The 19882-nt window shown below is 49.4% G+C and overlaps 1 protein-coding gene across 1 annotated transcript in view; it reads right to left on the bottom strand.

Annotated features, from left to right (window-relative positions):
* The window catches only part of LOC140719342 (vesicular glutamate transporter 1), a 125309-nt gene that overhangs the window by 27694 nt on the left and 77733 nt on the right, over positions 1 to 19882 (bottom strand). The window contains exons 4-5 of the mRNA XM_073033914.1: positions 18834 to 18948; positions 4523 to 4610 (exon numbers count right to left, since the gene is read on the bottom strand). Of these exons, the coding sequence (XP_072890015.1) occupies positions 4523 to 4610; positions 18834 to 18948 (203 nt within the window). The remainder of the gene's footprint in view (positions 1 to 4522; positions 4611 to 18833; positions 18949 to 19882) is intronic.

Genomic DNA, 19882 nt, shown 5'->3' with positions numbered 1-19882 from the left:
GAGGGGCTTCCTCACCCAACTCGGCTCCTCCCTGTCTGGTAGCGGAAGAACCCTATACTGGGTCCTTTCCCATCGAGCCCCAAGGGTCTCGACCAAAAGAAAACTGACAGCTCGCTCCCCTCCGTGGGTGCTGCCTGACCTGCTGAGCTCCTCGGGTATTTTGCGTGCGTTGCTCAAGATTTCCAGCTCCTGCAGATTCCCTTGTGTGCAGGATCTCCAGCACCGAGCCTCCCTGTCAGTCAAACAGCCCTCATTGCAGATACTTTTACAGCTATCATTCAGGACTATTCGAAGAGACCAGCTTGTGATTCTGTTTTTTGGCCTTGCATTCGTGACCTGGGGTTCGAGCTTCAGTACGTGGAGGTTCCAGGATACGCATAGGGACCACTGGACAAGGAGGCTGGCGATTCAGCATGCAGTGCTGGGCCCTGCCACCGAGCGCATTTTCAAGGAGTGTTGTCACAAGAAAGTAGCATCCTTCATCAAGGACTGCCAAAACCCAGGCCATCCTCTTCTCTTACTTCTACCATCAGGCAGGAGATATAGAATCCTTGGTTCCCACACGACCAGGTTTAGGGACAGTTATTACTCCACAGCCATCAGGCTCCTGAACCAGAGGAGATAACTTCGCTCACCTTGACTCTGAACTGACCCCATAACCTATGGACTGACTTTCAAGGACTCTACATCTCATGTTCTCAATATTTTTTATTTATTTTTTGCATTTGCACGATTTGCCTTCTTTTGCACATCGGCTGTTTGTCAGTCTTCGTTTAGTTTTCATAAATTCTATTGTATTTCAATAGGGAGAAGCGCTGTCAACGTTTCGGGTTCTGACGAAGGGTCTCGGCCCGAAACGTTGACAGCGCTTCTCCCTATAGATGCTGCCTGGCCTGCTGCGTTCCACCAGCATTTTGTGTGTGTTGCTTGAATTTCCAGCATCTGCAGATTTCCTCGTGATTGTACTTGAAAATATACGTACTGTATATTTTCTTGTAAATGCCTGCAAGAAAATTAATCTCAAGGGAGTACCAAAATAGGGTGGCATATACAGTACATACTTCGATAATGCTTATCTGTCTTTGACAAAGTTCACTGCACCGTGAGCATGGTTGCGGCGTAATGTGTGGGCTGTGGGATGTCTGGCTCTCTCTCCAGTCAGGAAAAATGGAACAGCAGTTATAGGTGGGTTAAACAGTCGATGCTTTGGGCTGAGTCTCTTCATCAGCTCGCCGAAGCGTTGATTGTTTACTCCTCTCCACGGATGCTGCCTCACCTGCAGAGTTCCTCCAGCATTTTGTGTCTGTTACTCTAGATTTCCAGCCTGTCAGAGTTTCTAGTGCTTGTGGTGAACTACATATACCTGTCTGGACACGCCCCCTGCTGACTGCTCCTGTGGCTCCTCCCACAGACCCCTGTATAAAGGCGATTGAGGCCTGAGCCCGGCCTCTCAGTCTCCAGGATGTAGTATGGTGGTCAACCACTGCTTGTTCTTTCTTCCAGTCAATAAAAGCCGATATCTCGACTTCACGTCTCAGAGAGAGTTATTGATGGTGCATCAGTGCTACAGATGGGAGGGATGAGGTGGGATTTCTTCTCTAGACTTCCAGCATCTCAGAACCCCTAGGGTTATAGGTGGGAAGAATGGGATGGGATTTCTTTATGCTATTTGAATCCACTCCCTTTTAAGATGCAATGGTAACACGGTCTCTGTTAGAACCACTCAGTGTTGTTCTGGTGTTGGACTTTACCACAGAGTTCAGTATGGTCCACCGGAGTGAAGGTTCACCTGGATTCCATTCTTGTGGGACAACGAATACACCAGCTGGCCTTCCACAGTCAGGGAATGGCATGGCGGAGTTGGGAAATGATGCTGCAGTTGTATAAGTCATTGGTGAGATTGATGAGAGATCTGAGTACAGTTTTGGTCAACTTATTCTCGTAAAGATGTGGTTAAAATAGAAAGAATGCAGAAACCATTTACAAGGGTGTTACCAGGATGAGAAGGTCTGAGTTATAGGGAGAGGTAGGCCAGGCTGGGTCTTTATTCCTCAGAAAGTAGGAGAATAAGGGGCAAGATATAGAAATGTTTAAAATTCTGATCTAAAATCCGTATAGAAATGTTTAAAATTATGAGAGGCATCAATCAGATGGACAATAACAGTCTTTTCCCTAGGATAGGGAGGGACAGTGTTAAGGGGCATAAATTTAGGTTGGGAAGGGAATGATTTGAAAGGGACCCAAAGAGCAACAGATGGTGGTGAGTACATGGAGTGAAATGCTCGAGGAGGTGGTTGAGGCAGGTACACGAGTATCACTTAAGCAGCACCTTGATAGGTACATGGAGGGGCAGGACTGGGAGGAATACGGGCTGAGCGCAGGAAATTGGGAGAAGCTGGCTGGGAACCAAAAGTAAAGATCAGTTCTAGTTGTCACATGTACATTGAGACATGCAGTGAAAAGCATCCTTTCTGCCAGTGACCTGCAGCGTCCAGGGATGTGCTGGGGACGGCCTGCAGCCAACGACATGCTGAGAGCTCACGAATGCTAGCTTGTCTGTCTTCAGAATGTGGGAGGAAACTGGAGAACAGGGAGGAAACCCGTATTGCCTTGGGGAGAAAGTACAAACTCTTTGCAGACATTGGAGAATTCAACCCCGCTCGCTGATCACTAGTGCTGTTAAGCATTGCACCAGCTGTTACGCTACCATGCCATGGCCGGCATTGACTGACTGGGCCGAAGGGCCTGTCTCTGTGCTGTATTGCTTTATGACTCCATAGAACACAGGATAGGCCGTTTAGCCCATGATGATGTACCTCACTAACTAAACGAACAAATGACTCCTAATTAACCCAATCTTCCCCGCCCATTGACCTTATCCCTCCCTTCTCTGCATATTTATCTGCCTAACGGAGTCACTTAAATGTTCCGTGTCCATCGGCCTCATTCCTCTATGTACGTGGGACAGAAACAAGGCATTTAGTCTCATCTGCCCATGGCGTTCTCAGTGACTGCATCTTAACTGCGTTTTACGGGAGCACCATCAAAATCATCCTGACAAGTTGCATCTCCACCTGGTTTGGGAGCAGCCGAACATCGGACACGGTCCCTACAGAGGTCTGTGAGAACAGTCGAGAGGATCATTGGGGATCTCCATACCAACCAGCGGGGATATTTATCAGGAGCACTGTGTAAGCAGGGCCCTTAGTATTATCAAGGGTCCCACCCATCCATCCAGCGGCCTCTTTGACTTTCTACCATTTGGCAGCAGATTCCGATGCAAAAAAAAAGACAAGAACGGTCAGGGTGGGAAACAGTTTCTTCCCCCAGGCCATTAGGCTTCTGAACTTCCTGCCGCATCGCATTCAAAACATCACCGGCTAATCTGTTCTGTACCCTCCAATATTTAATTTATGAACTTCCCTTTGTTTATTTATGTGTAAGTCATCTGTAGATTTTATCCTTCCTATCACAAGTTATTGTGTGTTATGTGTACTACTGTGCTTTACACCCTGGTCCAGAGAAACATTGTCTCGTTTGACGGTATACATGTATATAGTTAAATGACAATAAACTTGACTTGATAAGTGGGGTTTCCTTCCACCTATTCTCATCTAAACCTAGCAGCGTAAATTTTAGATTCATTATTCCTTAAGTGGTTGGCCAGCATCCCATCTTCCCAGTATTCACAGTGCCACACCTTACAGAGTGACTTTCACCACTCACCACTCCTTTGGATAACAAAGTTCTTCCTTTGTTGAATCTCCCCGATCGCTGTTGAGCTTCCTGATTGGGCGGCATGGTAGAGTAGCGGTTAGCCTAAAGCATTACAGCACCAGCAATCAGAGTTCAATTTCCCACCGATAGTGAAGCGGTTAGTACAACACTTCACAGCGCCAGTGATTGGGGTTCAAATCCTGCTGCTGTCTGTGTGGAGTTTGTACATTCTCCCCCATGACCATGTGGGGTTCCTCCGAGTTCTCCGTCTCCTCCCACAGTCCAAAGAGGGTTGGTAGGTCATGTGCATGCTATGTTGGTGCCAGCAGTGTGGCATATTGATCTGACATTTCGATATTTCAATGTACATGTGACAAATTAAGTTTTAGTCTTTGAACTTATGGGTCAATTTTTAACTCCGATGTCCTGGGATTATGTGCTTTTCCTCAGCAGGAATATTTCCTCAGCTTCCACTCAATGGAGCTCGTTAATCCTCCTGGCCCCCTCCCCTCTCTCTCCATATCCCTCAATAATTCATCTCTCATTGACTGCGGCACCAAGGGTAGTCTCACTAATCAGCTTAGCCTCTCCACTCCCCAGTTCAGTGTCTCTAGAAGCACGATGATTGGTTTGCTTTCTTCATGTTTCTCTGAACCTGTGGTGCATCTTTTACTGACAGACAGACTTGGACTCCAAGAAGGGTCCAACCTATCCAGTCTCTTAGTCTCTTGTTATAGTGCCCTCTGGAAACTCCAGACTGGCTGCGGCACAAGGATTAACACGTTAACCATCACGCTATAGTTACCGCAAAACGAGGTGGTGGCCAGCCGGCTTCGCTCTAGCGGAGGCGCCCACTTACTCCAAATCCCGTGGCAGGCCGGATATGTCACCCCCTAAAGGCAAGTAAACCACACGGAAATATCAGTCTCCATGGCCAGTTGTTGGTAGGAACAAGATTTAATTCACTGGTTCAAGATTCAAGACTCAAGATTGGCTATTGTCATCTTCAGTGTAAAGGAGAAAGAAATGATTGTTACTCCAGATCCAATGCAACATTGAAGAAACACAATAAGCATAAAGAACACAATTTAAAACAACACAATTAATATAAATAAATGAGCAATTCTATAAAACACAATGGACAAGCAACTGTCTGTGTGTGGTTTTGTACACACACACACACACACACATGATTAGTTTATATACATAGACTGATTGTAGGTACACAAAGTGATGTGAGGTGCAGCAGTATCTGTACATACGGTGACTATGACAGGAAGAGATAAAGTGACAAAGTGACTCTTGACAAGAGAAATGCTTCTAGTTAGCAGCAGGACATGTGGAAACACAACAAGACAGTGACTATGTCTGCAGAAAAGAATGAGACGCAAGGCTTTCAGCAGATACTGAGTGGGGGAATTGGCAGATAACAAGGACACCGTGGACAAGGACATGGGGGTAACAAGGACACAGAAGATGACAAGGACACAACAGATAACAGGGACACAGCGGATAATAGGGACACAGCGGATAACAGGGACACAGCGGATAACAAGGACACAGCGGATAACAGGGACACAGCGGATAATAGGGACACAGCGGATAACAGGGACACAGCGGATAACAAGGACACAGCGGATAACAAGGACACTGCAGATAACAAGGACACAACAGATAACAAGGACACAGCAGATGACAAGGACACAGCGGATAACAGGGACACAGCAGATAACAAGGACACAGCGGATAACAAGGACACAACAGATAACAAGGACACAGCAGATGACAAGGACACAGCGGATAACAGGGACACAGCGGATAACAGGGACACAGCGGATAATAGGGACACAGCGGATAACAGGGACACAGCGGATAACAAGGACACAGCGGATAACAAGGACACAGAGACAACAAGGACACAGCAGATAATAGGGACACAGCTGATAACAGGGACACAGAGATAACAAGGACACAACAGATAACAAAGACACAGAGATAACAAGGACACAGCAGATAATAGGGACACAGCGGATAACAAGGACACAGCGGATAACAAGGACACAGCAGATGACAAGGACACAGCGGATAACAGGGACACAGCAGATAACAAGGACACAGCGGATAACAAGGACACAACAGATAACAAGGACACAGCAGATGACAAGGACACAGCGGATAACAGGGACACAGCGGATAACAGGGACACAGCGGATAATAGGGACACAGCGGATAACAGGGACACAGCGGATAACAAGGACACAGCGGATAACAAGGACACAGAGACAACAAGGACACAGCAGATAATAGGGACACAGCTGATAACAGGGACACAGCGGATAACAAGGACACAACAGATAACAAGGACACAGAGATAACAAGGACACAGCAGATAATAGGGACACAGCGGATAACAAGGACACAGCGGATAACAAGGACACAGCAGATGACAAGGACACAGCGGATAACAAGGACACAGCAGATGACAAGGACACAGCGGATAACAGGGACACAGCGGATAACAGGGACACAGCGGATGACAAGGACACAGCGGATAACAAGGACACAGCGGATAACAAGGACACAGCTCATGACAAGGACACAGCGGATAACAAGGACACAGCGGATAAAAGGGACACAGCGGATAACAAGGACACAGCTGATGACAAGGACACAGCGGATAACAGGGACACAGAGATAACAAGGACACAGCAGATAACAAGGACACAGCTGATGACAAGGACACAGCGGATAACAAGGACACAGCGGATAACAAGGACACAGCTGATGACAAGGACACAGCGGATAACAAGGACACAGCGGATAACAGGGACACAGCGGATAACAGGGACACAGAGATAACAAGGACACAGAGATAACAGGGACACAGCGGATAACAAGGACACAGCTGATGACAAGGACACAGCGGATAACAAGGACACAGCTGATAACAGGGACACAGCAGATAACAAGGACACAGCTGATGACAAGGACACAGCGGATAACAAGGACACAGCGGATAACAGGGACACAGCGGATAACAGGGACACAGAGATAACAAGGACACAGCGGATAACAAGGACACAGCAGATGACAAGGACACAGCGGATAACAGGGACACAGCGGATGACAAGGACACAGTGGATAACAAGGACACAGCTGATGACAAGGACACAGCGGATAACAAGGACACAGCGGATAACAGGGACACAGCGGATAACAGGGACACAGAGATAACAAGGACACAGCAGATAACAAGGACACAGCGGATAACAAGGACACAGCAGATGACAAGGACACAGCAGATGACAAGGACACAGCGGATAACAAGGACACAGCGGATAACAGGGACACAGCGGATAACAAGGACACAGCGGATAACAAGGACACAGCTGATAACAAGGACACAGCTGATGACAAGGACACAGCGGATAACAGGGACACAGCGGATAACAGGGACACAGTGGATAACAAGGACACAGTGGATAACAGGGACACAGCAGATGACAAGGACACAGCGGATAACAAGGACACAACAGATAACAAGGACACAGTGGATAACAAGGACACAGCAGATGACAAGGACACAGCGGATAACAAGGACACAGCGGATAACAGGGACACAGCGGATAACAAGGACACAGCAGATGACAAGGACACAGCGGATAACAAGGACACAGCGGATAACAAGGACACAGCAGATGACAAGGACACAGCGGATAACAGGGACACAGCGGATAACAGGGACACAGCGGATGACAAGGACACAGCGGATAACAAGGACACAGCGGATAACAAGGACACAGCAGATAACAAGGACACAGCAGATGACAAGGACACAGCGGATAACAGGGACACAGCGGATGACAAGGACACAGCGGATAACAAGTACACAGCTGATAACAAGGACACAGCGGATAACAAGGACACAGCAGATGACAAGGACACAGCGGATAACAGGGACACAGCGGATAACAGGGACACAGCGGATAACAAGGACACAGCGGATAACAAGGACACAGCAGATGACAAGGACACAGCGGATAACAAGGACACAGCGGATAACAAGGACACAGCAGATGACAAGGACACAGCGGATAACAGGGACACAGCGGATAACAGGGACACAGCGGATGACAAGGACACAGCGGATAACAAGGACACAGTGGATAACAAGGACACAGCTGATAACAGGGACACAGCGGATGACAAGGACACAGCGGATAACAAGGACACAGCGGATAACAAGGACACAGCTGATAACAGGGACACAGCGGATAACAAGGACACAGCGGATGACAAGGACACAGCGGATAACAAGGACACAGCGGATAACAGGGACACAGCGGATAACAAGGACACAGCTGATAACAGGGACACAGCGGATAACAAGGACACAGCAGATGACAAGGACACAGCGGATAACAAGGACACAGCGGATAACAAGGACACAGCAGATGACAAGGACACAGCGGATAACAAGGACACAGCAGATGACAAGGACACAGCGGATAACAAGGACACAGCGGATAACAAGGACACAGCGGATAACAGGGACACAGTGGATAACAAGGACACAGCGGATAACAAGGACACAGCGGATGACAAGGACACAGCGGATAACAAGGACACAGCGGATAACAGGGACACAGCGGATAACAGGGACACAGCGGATAACAAGGACACAGCGGATAACAAGGACACAGCGGATAACAGGGACACAGCGGATAACAGGGACACAGAGATAACAAGGACACAGAGATAACAGGGACACAGCGGATAACAAGGACACAGCTGATGACAAGGACACAGCGGATAACAAGGACACAGCTGATAACAGGGACACAGCAGATAACAAGGACACAGCTGATGACAAGGACACAGCGGATAACAAGGACACAGCGGATAACAGGGACACAGCGGATAACAGGGACACAGAGATAACAAGGACACAGCGGATAACAAGGACACAGCAGATGACAAGGACACAGCGGATAACAGGGACACAGCGGATGACAAGGACACAGTGGATAACAAGGACACAGCTGATGACAAGGACACAGCGGATAACAAGGACACAGCGGATAACAGGGACACAGCGGATAACAGGGACACAGAGATAACAAGGACACAGCAGATAACAAGGACACAGCGGATAACAAGGACACAGCAGATGACAAGGACACAGCAGATGACAAGGACACAGCGGATAACAAGGACACAGCGGATAACAGGGACACAGCGGATAACAAGGACACAGCGGATAACAAGGACACAGCTGATAACAAGGACACAGCTGATGACAAGGACACAGCGGATAACAGGGACACAGCGGATAACAGGGACACAGTGGATAACAAGGACACAGTGGATAACAGGGACACAGCAGATGACAAGGACACAGCGGATAACAAGGACACAACAGATAACAAGGACACAGTGGATAACAAGGACACAGCAGATGACAAGGACACAGCGGATAACAAGGACACAGCGGATAACAGGGACACAGCGGATAACAAGGACACAGCAGATGACAAGGACACAGCGGATAACAAGGACACAGCGGATAACAAGGACACAGCAGATGACAAGGACACAGCGGATAACAGGGACACAGCGGATAACAGGGACACAGCGGATGACAAGGACACAGCGGATAACAAGGACACAGCGGATAACAAGGACACAGCAGATAACAAGGACACAGCAGATGACAAGGACACAGCGGATAACAGGGACACAGCGGATGACAAGGACACAGCGGATAACAAGGACACAGCTGATAACAAGGACACAGCGGATTACAAGGACACAGCAGATGACAAGGACACAGCGGATAACAGGGACACAGCGGATAACAGGGACACAGCGGATAACAAGGACACAGCGGATAACAAGGACACAGCAGATGACAAGGACACAGCGGATAACAAGGACACAGCGGATAACAAGGACACAGCAGATGACAAGGACACAGCGGATAACAGGGACACAGCGGATAACAGGGACACAGCGGATGACAAGGACACAGCGGATAACAAGGACACAGCGGATAACAAGGACACAGCTGATAACAGGGACACAGCGGATGACAAGGACACAGCGGATAACAAGGACACAGCGGATAACAAGGACACAGCTGATAACAGGGACACAGCGGATAACAAGGACACAGCGGATGACAAGGACACAGCGGATAACAAGGACACAGCGGATAACAGGGACACAGCGGATAACAAGGACACAGCTGATAACAGGGACACAGCGGATAACAAGGACACAGCAGATGACAAGGACACAGCGGATAACAAGGACACAGCGGATAACAAGGACACAGCAGATGACAAGGACACAGCGGATAACAAGGACACAGCAGATGACAAGGACACAGCGGATAACAAGGACACAGCGGATAACAAGGACACAGCGGATAACAGGGACACAGTGGATAACAAGGACACAGCGGATAACAAGGACACAGCGGATGACAAGGACACAGCGGATAACAAGGACACAGCGGATAACAGGGACACAGCGGATAACAGGGACACAGCGGATAACAAGGACACAGCGGATAACAAGGACACAGCAGATGACAAGGACACAGCGGATAACAAGGACACAGCGGATAACAGGGACACAGCGGATAACAGGGACACAGCAGATGACAAGGACACAGCGGATAACAAGGACACAGCGGATAACAAGGACACAGCAGATGACAAGGACACAGCGGATAACAAGGACACAGCGGATAACAAGGACACAGCGGATGACAAGGACACAGCGGATAACAAGGACACAGCGGATAACAGGGACACAGCGGATAACAGGGACACAGCGGATAACAAGGACACAGCGGATAACAAGGACACAGCAGATGACAAGGACACAGCGGATAACAAGGACACAGCGGATAACAAGGACACAACAGATAACAAGGACACAGCGGATATCAAGGACACAGCAGATGACAAGGACACAGCGGATAACAAGGACACAGCGGATAACAGGGACACAGCGGATAACAAGGACACAGCAGATGACAAGGACACAGCGGATAACAAGGACACAGTGGATAACAGGGACACAGCGGATGACAAGGACACAGCGGATAGCAAGGACACAGCGGATAACAAGGACACAGCAGATAACAAGGACACAGCAGATGACAAGGACACAGCGGATAACAGGGACACAGCGGATAACAGGGACACAGCGGATGACAAGGACACAGCGGATAACAAGGACACAGCTGATAACAAGGACACAGCGGATAACAAGGACACAGCAGATGACAAGGACACAGCGGATAACAGGGACACAGCGGATAACAGGGACACAGCGGATAACAAGGACACAGCGGATAACAAGGACACAGCAGATGACAAGGACACAGCGGATAACAAGGACACAGCGGATAACAAGGACACAGCAGATGACAAGGACACAGCGGATAACAGGGACACAGCGGATAACAGGGACACTGCGGATGACAAGGACACAGCGGATAACAAGGACACAGCGGATAACAAGGACACAGCGGATAACAGGGACACAGCGGATGACAAGGACACAGCGGATAACAGGGACACAGCTGATAACAAGGACACAGCGGATAACAGGGACACAGCGGATAACAAGGACACAGATGATAACAGGGACACAGCGGATAACAAGGACACAGCAGATGACAAGGACACAGCAGATAACAAGGACACAGCGGATAACAAGGACACAGCAGATGACAAGGACACAGCGGATAACAAGGACACAGCGGATAACAAGGACACAGCGGATGACAAGGACACAGCGGATAACAAGGACACAGCGGATAACAGGGACACAGCGGATAACAGGGACACAGCGGATAACAAGGACACAGCTGATAACAGGGACACAGCGGATAACAAGGACACAGCAGATGACAAGGACACAGCGGATGACAAGGACACAGCGGATAACAAGGACACAGCAGATGACAAGGACACAGCGGATAACAGGGACACAGCGGATAACAGGGACACAGCGGATGACAAGGACACAGCGGATAACAAGGACACAGCGGATAACAGGGACACAGCGGATAACAGGGACACAGAGATAACAAGGACACAGTGGATAACAAGGACACAGTTGATGACAAGGACACAGCGGATAACAAGGACACAGCTGATGACAAGGACACAGCGGATAACAAGGACACAGCGGATAACAGGGACACAGCTGATAACAGGGACACAGCGGATAACAGGGACACAGCGGATAACAGGGACACAGCTGATAACAGGGACACAGCGGATAACAGGGACACAGCGGATAACAAGGACACAGCGGATAACAGGGACACAGTGGATGACAGGGACACAGCGGATAACAGGGACACAGCTGATAACAGGGACACAGCGGATGACAAGGACACAGCGGATAACAGGGACACAGCTGATAACAGGGACACAGCGGATGACAAGGACACAGCGGATAACAGGGACACAGCTGATAACAGGGACACAGCAGATGACAAGGACACAGCGGATAACAAGGACACAGCGGATAACAGGGACACAGCGGATAACAAGGACACAGCGGATAACAGGGACACAGCGGATGACAAGGACACAGCAGATGACAAGGACACAGCGGATAACAAGGACACAGCTGATGACAAGGACACAGCAGATGACAAGGACACAGCGGATAACAAGGACACAGCGGATAACAAGGACACAACTGATAACAGGGACACAGCGGATAACAAGGACACAGCAGATGACAAGGACACAGCTGATAACAGGGACACAGCGGATGACAAGGACACAGCGGATAACAGGGACACAGCGGATAACAGGGACACAGCGGATAACAAGGACACAGCTGATAACAGGGACACAGCGGATAACAAGGACACAGCAGATGACAAGGACACAGCGGATGACAAGGACACAGCGGATAACAAGGACACAGCAGATGACAAGGACACAGCGGATAACAGGGACACAGCGGATAACAGGGACACAGCGGATGACAAAGACACAGCGGATAACAAGGACACAGCGGATAACAGGGACACAGCGGATAACAGGGACACAGAGATAACAAGGACACAGTGGATAACAAGGACACAGCGGATAACAAGGACACAACAGATAACAAGGACACAGCGGATATCAAGGACACAGCAGATGACAAGGACACAGCGGATAACAAGGACACAGCGGATAACAGGGACACAGCGGATAACAAGGACACAGCAGATGACAAGGACACAGCGGATAACAAGGACACAGTGGATAACAGGGACACAGCGGATGACAAGGACACAGCGGATAGCAAGGACACAGCGGATAACAAGGACACAGCAGATAACAAGGACACAGCAGATGACAAGGACACAGCGGATAACAGGGACACAGCGGATAACAGGGACACAGCGGATGACAAGGACACAGCGGATAACAAGGACACAGCTGATAACAAGGACACAGCGGATAACAAGGACACAGCAGATGACAAGGACACAGCGGATAACAGGGACACAGCGGATAACAGGGACACAGCGGATAACAAGGACACAGCGGATAACAAGGACACAGCAGATGACAAGGACACAGCGGATAACAAGGACACAGCGGATAACAAGGACACAGCAGATGACAAGGACACAGCGGATAACAGGGACACAGCGGATAACAGGGACACTGCGGATGACAAGGACACAGCGGATAACAAGGACACAGCGGATAACAAGGACACAGCGGATAACAGGGACACAGCGGATGACAAGGACACAGCGGATAACAGGGACACAGCTGATAACAAGGACACAGCGGATAACAGGGACACAGCGGATAACAAGGACACAGATGATAACAGGGACACAGCGGATAACAAGGACACAGCAGATGACAAGGACACAGCAGATAACAAGGACACAGCGGATAACAAGGACACAGCAGATGACAAGGACACAGCGGATAACAAGGACACAGCGGATAACAAGGACACAGCGGATGACAAGGACACAGCGGATAACAAGGACACAGCGGATAACAGGGACACAGCGGATAACAGGGACACAGCGGATAACAAGGACACAGCTGATAACAGGGACACAGCGGATAACAAGGACACAGCAGATGACAAGGACACAGCGGATGACAAGGACACAGCGGATAACAAGGACACAGCAGATGACAAGGACACAGCGGATAACAGGGACACAGCGGATAACAGGGACACAGCGGATGACAAGGACACAGCGGATAACAAGGACACAGCGGATAACAGGGACACAGCGGATAACAGGGACACAGAGATAACAAGGACACAGTGGATAACAAGGACACAGTTGATGACAAGGACACAGCGGATAACAAGGACACAGCTGATGACAAGGACACAGCGGATAACAAGGACACAGCGGATAACAGGGACACAGCTGATAACAGGGACACAGCGGATAACAGGGACACAGCGGATAACAGGGACACAGCTGATAACAGGGACACAGCGGATAACAGGGACACAGCGGATAACAAGGACACAGCGGATAACAGGGACACAGTGGATGACAGGGACACAGCGGATAACAGGGACACAGCTGATAACAGGGACACAGCGGATGACAAGGACACAGCGGATAACAGGGACACAGCTGATAACAGGGACACAGCGGATGACAAGGACACAGCGGATAACAGGGACACAGCTGATAACAGGGACACAGCAGATGACAAGGACACAGCGGATAACAAGGACACAGCGGATAACAGGGACACAGCGGATAACAAGGACACAGCGGATAACAGGGACACAGCGGATGACAAGGACACAGCAGATGACAAGGACACAGCGGATAACAAGGACACAGCTGATGACAAGGACACAGCAGATGACAAGGACACAGCGGATAACAAGGACACAGCGGATAACAAGGACACAACTGATAACAGGGACACAGCGGATAACAAGGACACAGCAGATGACAAGGACACAGCTGATAACAGGGACACAGCGGATGACAAGGACACAGCGGATAACAGGGACACAGCGGATAACAGGGACACAGCGGATAACAAGGACACAGCTGATAACAGGGACACAGCGGATAACAAGGACACAGCAGATGACAAGGACACAGCGGATGACAAGGACACAGCGGATAACAAGGACACAGCAGATGACAAGGACACAGCGGATAACAGGGACACAGCGGATAACAGGGACACAGCGGATGACAAAGACACAGCGGATAACAAGGACACAGCGGATAACAGGGACACAGCGGATAACAGGGACACAGAGATAACAAGGACACAGTGGATAACAAGGACACAGTTGATGACAAGGACGCAGCGGATAACAAGGACACAGCTGATGACAAGGACACAGCGGATAACAAGGACACAGCGGATAACAGGGACACAGCTGATAACAGGGACACAGCGGATAACAGGGACACAGCGGATAACAGGGACACAGCTGATAACAGGGACACAGCGGATAACAGGGACACAGCGGATAACAAGGACACAGCGGATAACAGGGACACAGTGGATGACAGGGACACAGCGGATAACAGGGACACAGCTGATAACAGGGACACAGCGGATGACAAGGACACAGCGGATAACAGGGACACAGCTGATAACAGGGACACAGCGGATGACAAGGACACAGCGGATAACAGGGACACAGCTGATAACAGGGACACAGCGGATGACAAGGACACAGCGGATAACAAGGACACAGCGGATAACAGGGACACAGCGGATAACAAGGACACAGCGGATAACAGGGACACAGCGGATGACAAGGACACAGCAGATGACAAGGACACAGCGGATAACAAGGACACAGCGGATAACAGGGACACAGCGGATAACAAGGACACAGCAGATGACAAGGACACAGCAGATGACAAGGACACAGCGGATAACAAGGACACAGCGGATAACAAGGACACAGCTGATAACAGGGACACAGCGTATAACAAGGACACAGCAGATGACAAGGACACAGCTGATAACAGGGACAAAGCGGATGACAAGGACACAGCGGATAACAGGGACACAGCTGATAACAGGGACACAGCGGATGACAAGGACACAGCGGATAACAAGGACACAGCGGATAACAGGGACACAGCGGATAACAAGGACACAGCGGATAACAAGGACGCAGCGGATAACAGGGACACAGCGGATAACAAGGACACAGCGGATAACAGGGACGCAGCGGATGACAAGGACACAGCAGATGACAAGGACACAGCAGATAACAAGGACACAGCGGATAACAAGGACACAGCGGATAACAGGGACACAGCGGATAACAAGGACACAGCAGATGACAAGGACACAGCAGATGACAAGGACACAGCGGATAACAAGGACACAGCGGATAACAAGGACACAACAGATGAGAAGGACACAGCGGATAACAAGGACACAGCGGATAACAGGGACACAGCGGATAACAAGGACACAGCAGATGACAAGGACACAGCAGATGACAAGGACACAGCGGATAACAAGGACACAGCGGATAACAAGGACACAACAGATGACAAGGACACAGCGGATAACAAGGACGCAGCAGATGACAAGGACACAGCGGATAACAAGGACGCAGCAGATGACAAGGACACAGCGGATAACAAGGACACAGCGGATAACAGGGACACAGCTGATAACAAGGACACAGCAGATAACAAGGACACAGCGGATAACAGGGACACAGCGGATAACAGGGACACAGCGGATAACAGGGACACAGCGGATGACAAATACACAGCGGATAACAAGGACACAGCGGATAACAGGGACACAGCGGATAACAGGGACACAGAGATAACAAGGACACAGTGGATAACAAGGACACAGTTGATGACAAGGACACAGCGGATAACAAGGACACAGCTGATGACAAGGACACAGCGGATAACAAGGACACAGCGGATAACAGGGACACAGCTGATAACAGGGACAGCGGATAACAGGGACACAGCGGATAACAGGGACACAGCTGATAACAAGGACACAGCGGATAACAAGGACACAGCGGATAACAGGGACACAGCGGATAACAAGGACACAGCGGATAACAAGGACGCAGCGGATAACAGGGACACAGCGGATAACAAGGACACAGCGGATAACAGGGACGCAGCGGATGACAAGGACACAGCAGATGACAAGGACACAGCGGATAACAAGGACACAGCGGATAACAAGGACACAGCGGATAACAGGGACACAGCGGATAACAAGGACACAGCAGATGACAAGGACACAGCAGATGACAAGGACACAGCAGATAACAAGGACACAGCGGATAACAAGGACACAACAGATGACAAGGACACAGCGGATAACAAGGACACAGCGGATAACAGGGACACAGCGGATAACAAGGACACAGCAGATGACAAGGACACAGCAGATGACAAGGACACAGCTGATAACAGGGACACAGCGGATAACAAGGACACAGCGGATAACAGGGACACAGCTGATAACAGGGACACAGCAGATGACAAGGACACAGCGGATAACAAGGACACAGCGGATAACAAGCACACAACAGATGACAAGGACACAGCGGATAACAAGGACGCAGCAGATGACAAGGACACAGCGGATAACAAGGACACAGCTGATAACAGGGACACAGCAGATGACAAGGACACAGCAGATAACAAGGACACAGCGGATAACAGGGACACAGCTGATAACAAGGACACAGCAGATAACAAGGACACAGCGGATAACAGGGACACAGCTGATAACAGGGACACAGCAGATGACAAGGACACAGCAGATAACAAGGACACAGCAGATAACAAGGACACAGCGGATAACAGGGACACAGCAGATAACAAGGACACAGCAAATAACAAGGACACAGCGGATAACAAGGACACAGCAGATAACAAGGACACAGCTGATAACAAGGACACAGCAGATGACAAGGACACAGCAGATAACAAGGACACAGCGGATAACAAGGACACAGCTGATAACAGGGACACAGCGGATAACAGGGACACAGCGGATAACAAGGGCAGAGTAGATAATGAGGACGCAGTGGATTACAAGGACACAGCGAGCCAGGGCAGAAGGGGAAGGAAAATGGAGTCTGGATCACTGCATGTCAGTTGTGTTCAATCTATAATCTCTGACCTTCCTGCAATTTCTCCCCCTATCCTCTCATTCTGTTCCCCATTCTGCCTCCCCTCTCACTCCTTCCCTTTTCCTGAATTGTCCATTTGGGGACCCCCCTCCTTCCCCTTCTCCAATGGTCCACTCTCCTCTCCTATCAGATTTCTTATTCTTCAGTCCGTTACTTCTTCCACCTATCACCTGTCAGCTTCTTTCTTTATCCCCCCCCCTCCCCATCCCTCACCTGGTCTCATCTATCACCTTTCATCTGGTACTCTCCCCCCTTCTCCCCGCCTCCATCTTCTGCCTTCTGCCTGCTTCCCTTTCAGTCCTGATGAAGGGTCTCGACCCAAAATGTCAACTGTTTATTCCCTTCTACAGATGCTGCCTGACCTGCTGAGTTCCTCCTGCATTTTGTGTGCGTCACTCTGGATTTTCATAATCTACAGGATCTCCTGCGTTTGCACTTTTGAACTTCCCTGCAGCGGGAACTCAGTCACAGTTTCTTCACAGCTCTGAGTGAAAGATCTCTGACATCACTCGGACATCTCATGCGCAGATTCTCCTTGAGTTTGGTCCCGGACAGTGATGGCAGAATCACCCAGACCGCCAGCTCTGCCAGAGTGTCGAGCATTAGCAGTCTGTCCAGGGGCGGAAGGCGGCCGTCTTCATCCTGTCCCCTCTGGGGAGAGCGTGGGAGAAAACTCATTGAGAACACTGGCCGACTCAGGTCAGTGTGCAGTTGAAATGTGGGGACTCAACTAGCCTGTTGGGTTCAGCGCCAATCTATACACAGCCCCATAAAACTCATAACACGATCCAGGATTATGCTCCCAATCTCTCTCGCCTTTCCTTCTGGAGTTTTTTCTCCTCCAGTTGGAGGCTAATCGCGACTAAAGGAGCGAGATGCAGAGACACGGACGGGAGAGAAGTGTCCTTCACCATGGTCCTTACCTCGACCAGACCCTGCAGGATCCTGACCAAAATGACACAGCTGTAGTGGGCTTTTGCCGCGGAAGGTATCAACATGTTCAGCGACGATGTAGCCACAATCGCCCAGCCGAATACTCTGTCGGGAGAAAAGCGAGTTACTTCAACAGTTAGATTAACTTCTGTGTATCCAGGACAAAGAAGCAGGCAAGAAAAATCATTGTGGACACTACCCATCCTGCAAAATGTCTTTCCCAAAAGCTCCCTTCTGTGAAGCGCTATAAGGCCAGTAAAAGAAAAACTTAATGCCATCTTAAAAGTTTCTTCTCCCAGGCAGTTAATCTGAATGACCGTTCTAGTTAAGCCCCTCCCATTACCCCTCTGTCTCTAGGCCCTGTAAGCACTTTAAACCACTCTTTATAAAGCTGCTTACATTGCAAAGAGATATTGATATTGATGCATTTAAACACTTTTATTCCTTATCTGCACTTTAAACTCTCACCCTAAATCTGTCTGTTCTGTGTCCAATATATTCGCATTTATTCCACATCCATTCTTCTAACTTCATCTTCATATAATTCTTTATTGTTTCATTTGTTCCTTGGAGTGCAGATCTCGGACAATCTCACCTGGTCCAGGAACACCACTGGGATTGTGAAACGGGCTCAGCAGAGATTGCACTTTCTGAGGAAGCTTAAACAAGCATCACTCCCCACTAACATCTTAACTACATTCTGCAGAGGCGTGGTTGAGAGTGTGCTGACCTTTTGCATCACAACCTGGTACTCCAGCTGCAGTGCTGCCGACAAAAAAGCCTTGCAGAGGGTGGTTAAGGGAGCAGAGAAGGTTATTGGGGTCTCCCTACCTTCTGTCCAAGACCTCTTTCAGAGTCGATGCCTCCAGAAGACACGGTACATCATTAAAGACCCCTCTGTCCCTCTCCATGAACTGTTTGTTCTTCCGCCATCAGGTAAACGTTACAGGAGCATCAAAACTAAAACCACAAGGCTACTAAACAGCTTCCTCCCACAGGCAGTCAGACTGCTAAATAGCTGCTCTACCTGACTCTGCTT

This window comes from Hemitrygon akajei, chromosome 31, assembly GCF_048418815.1.
Source record: "Hemitrygon akajei chromosome 31, sHemAka1.3, whole genome shotgun sequence".
NCBI classification, from domain to species: domain Eukaryota; kingdom Metazoa; phylum Chordata; class Chondrichthyes; order Myliobatiformes; family Dasyatidae; genus Hemitrygon; species Hemitrygon akajei.
Note: the sequence above shows the minus strand (reverse complement) of the source record. Positions and strands in the feature narration are given on the sequence as shown.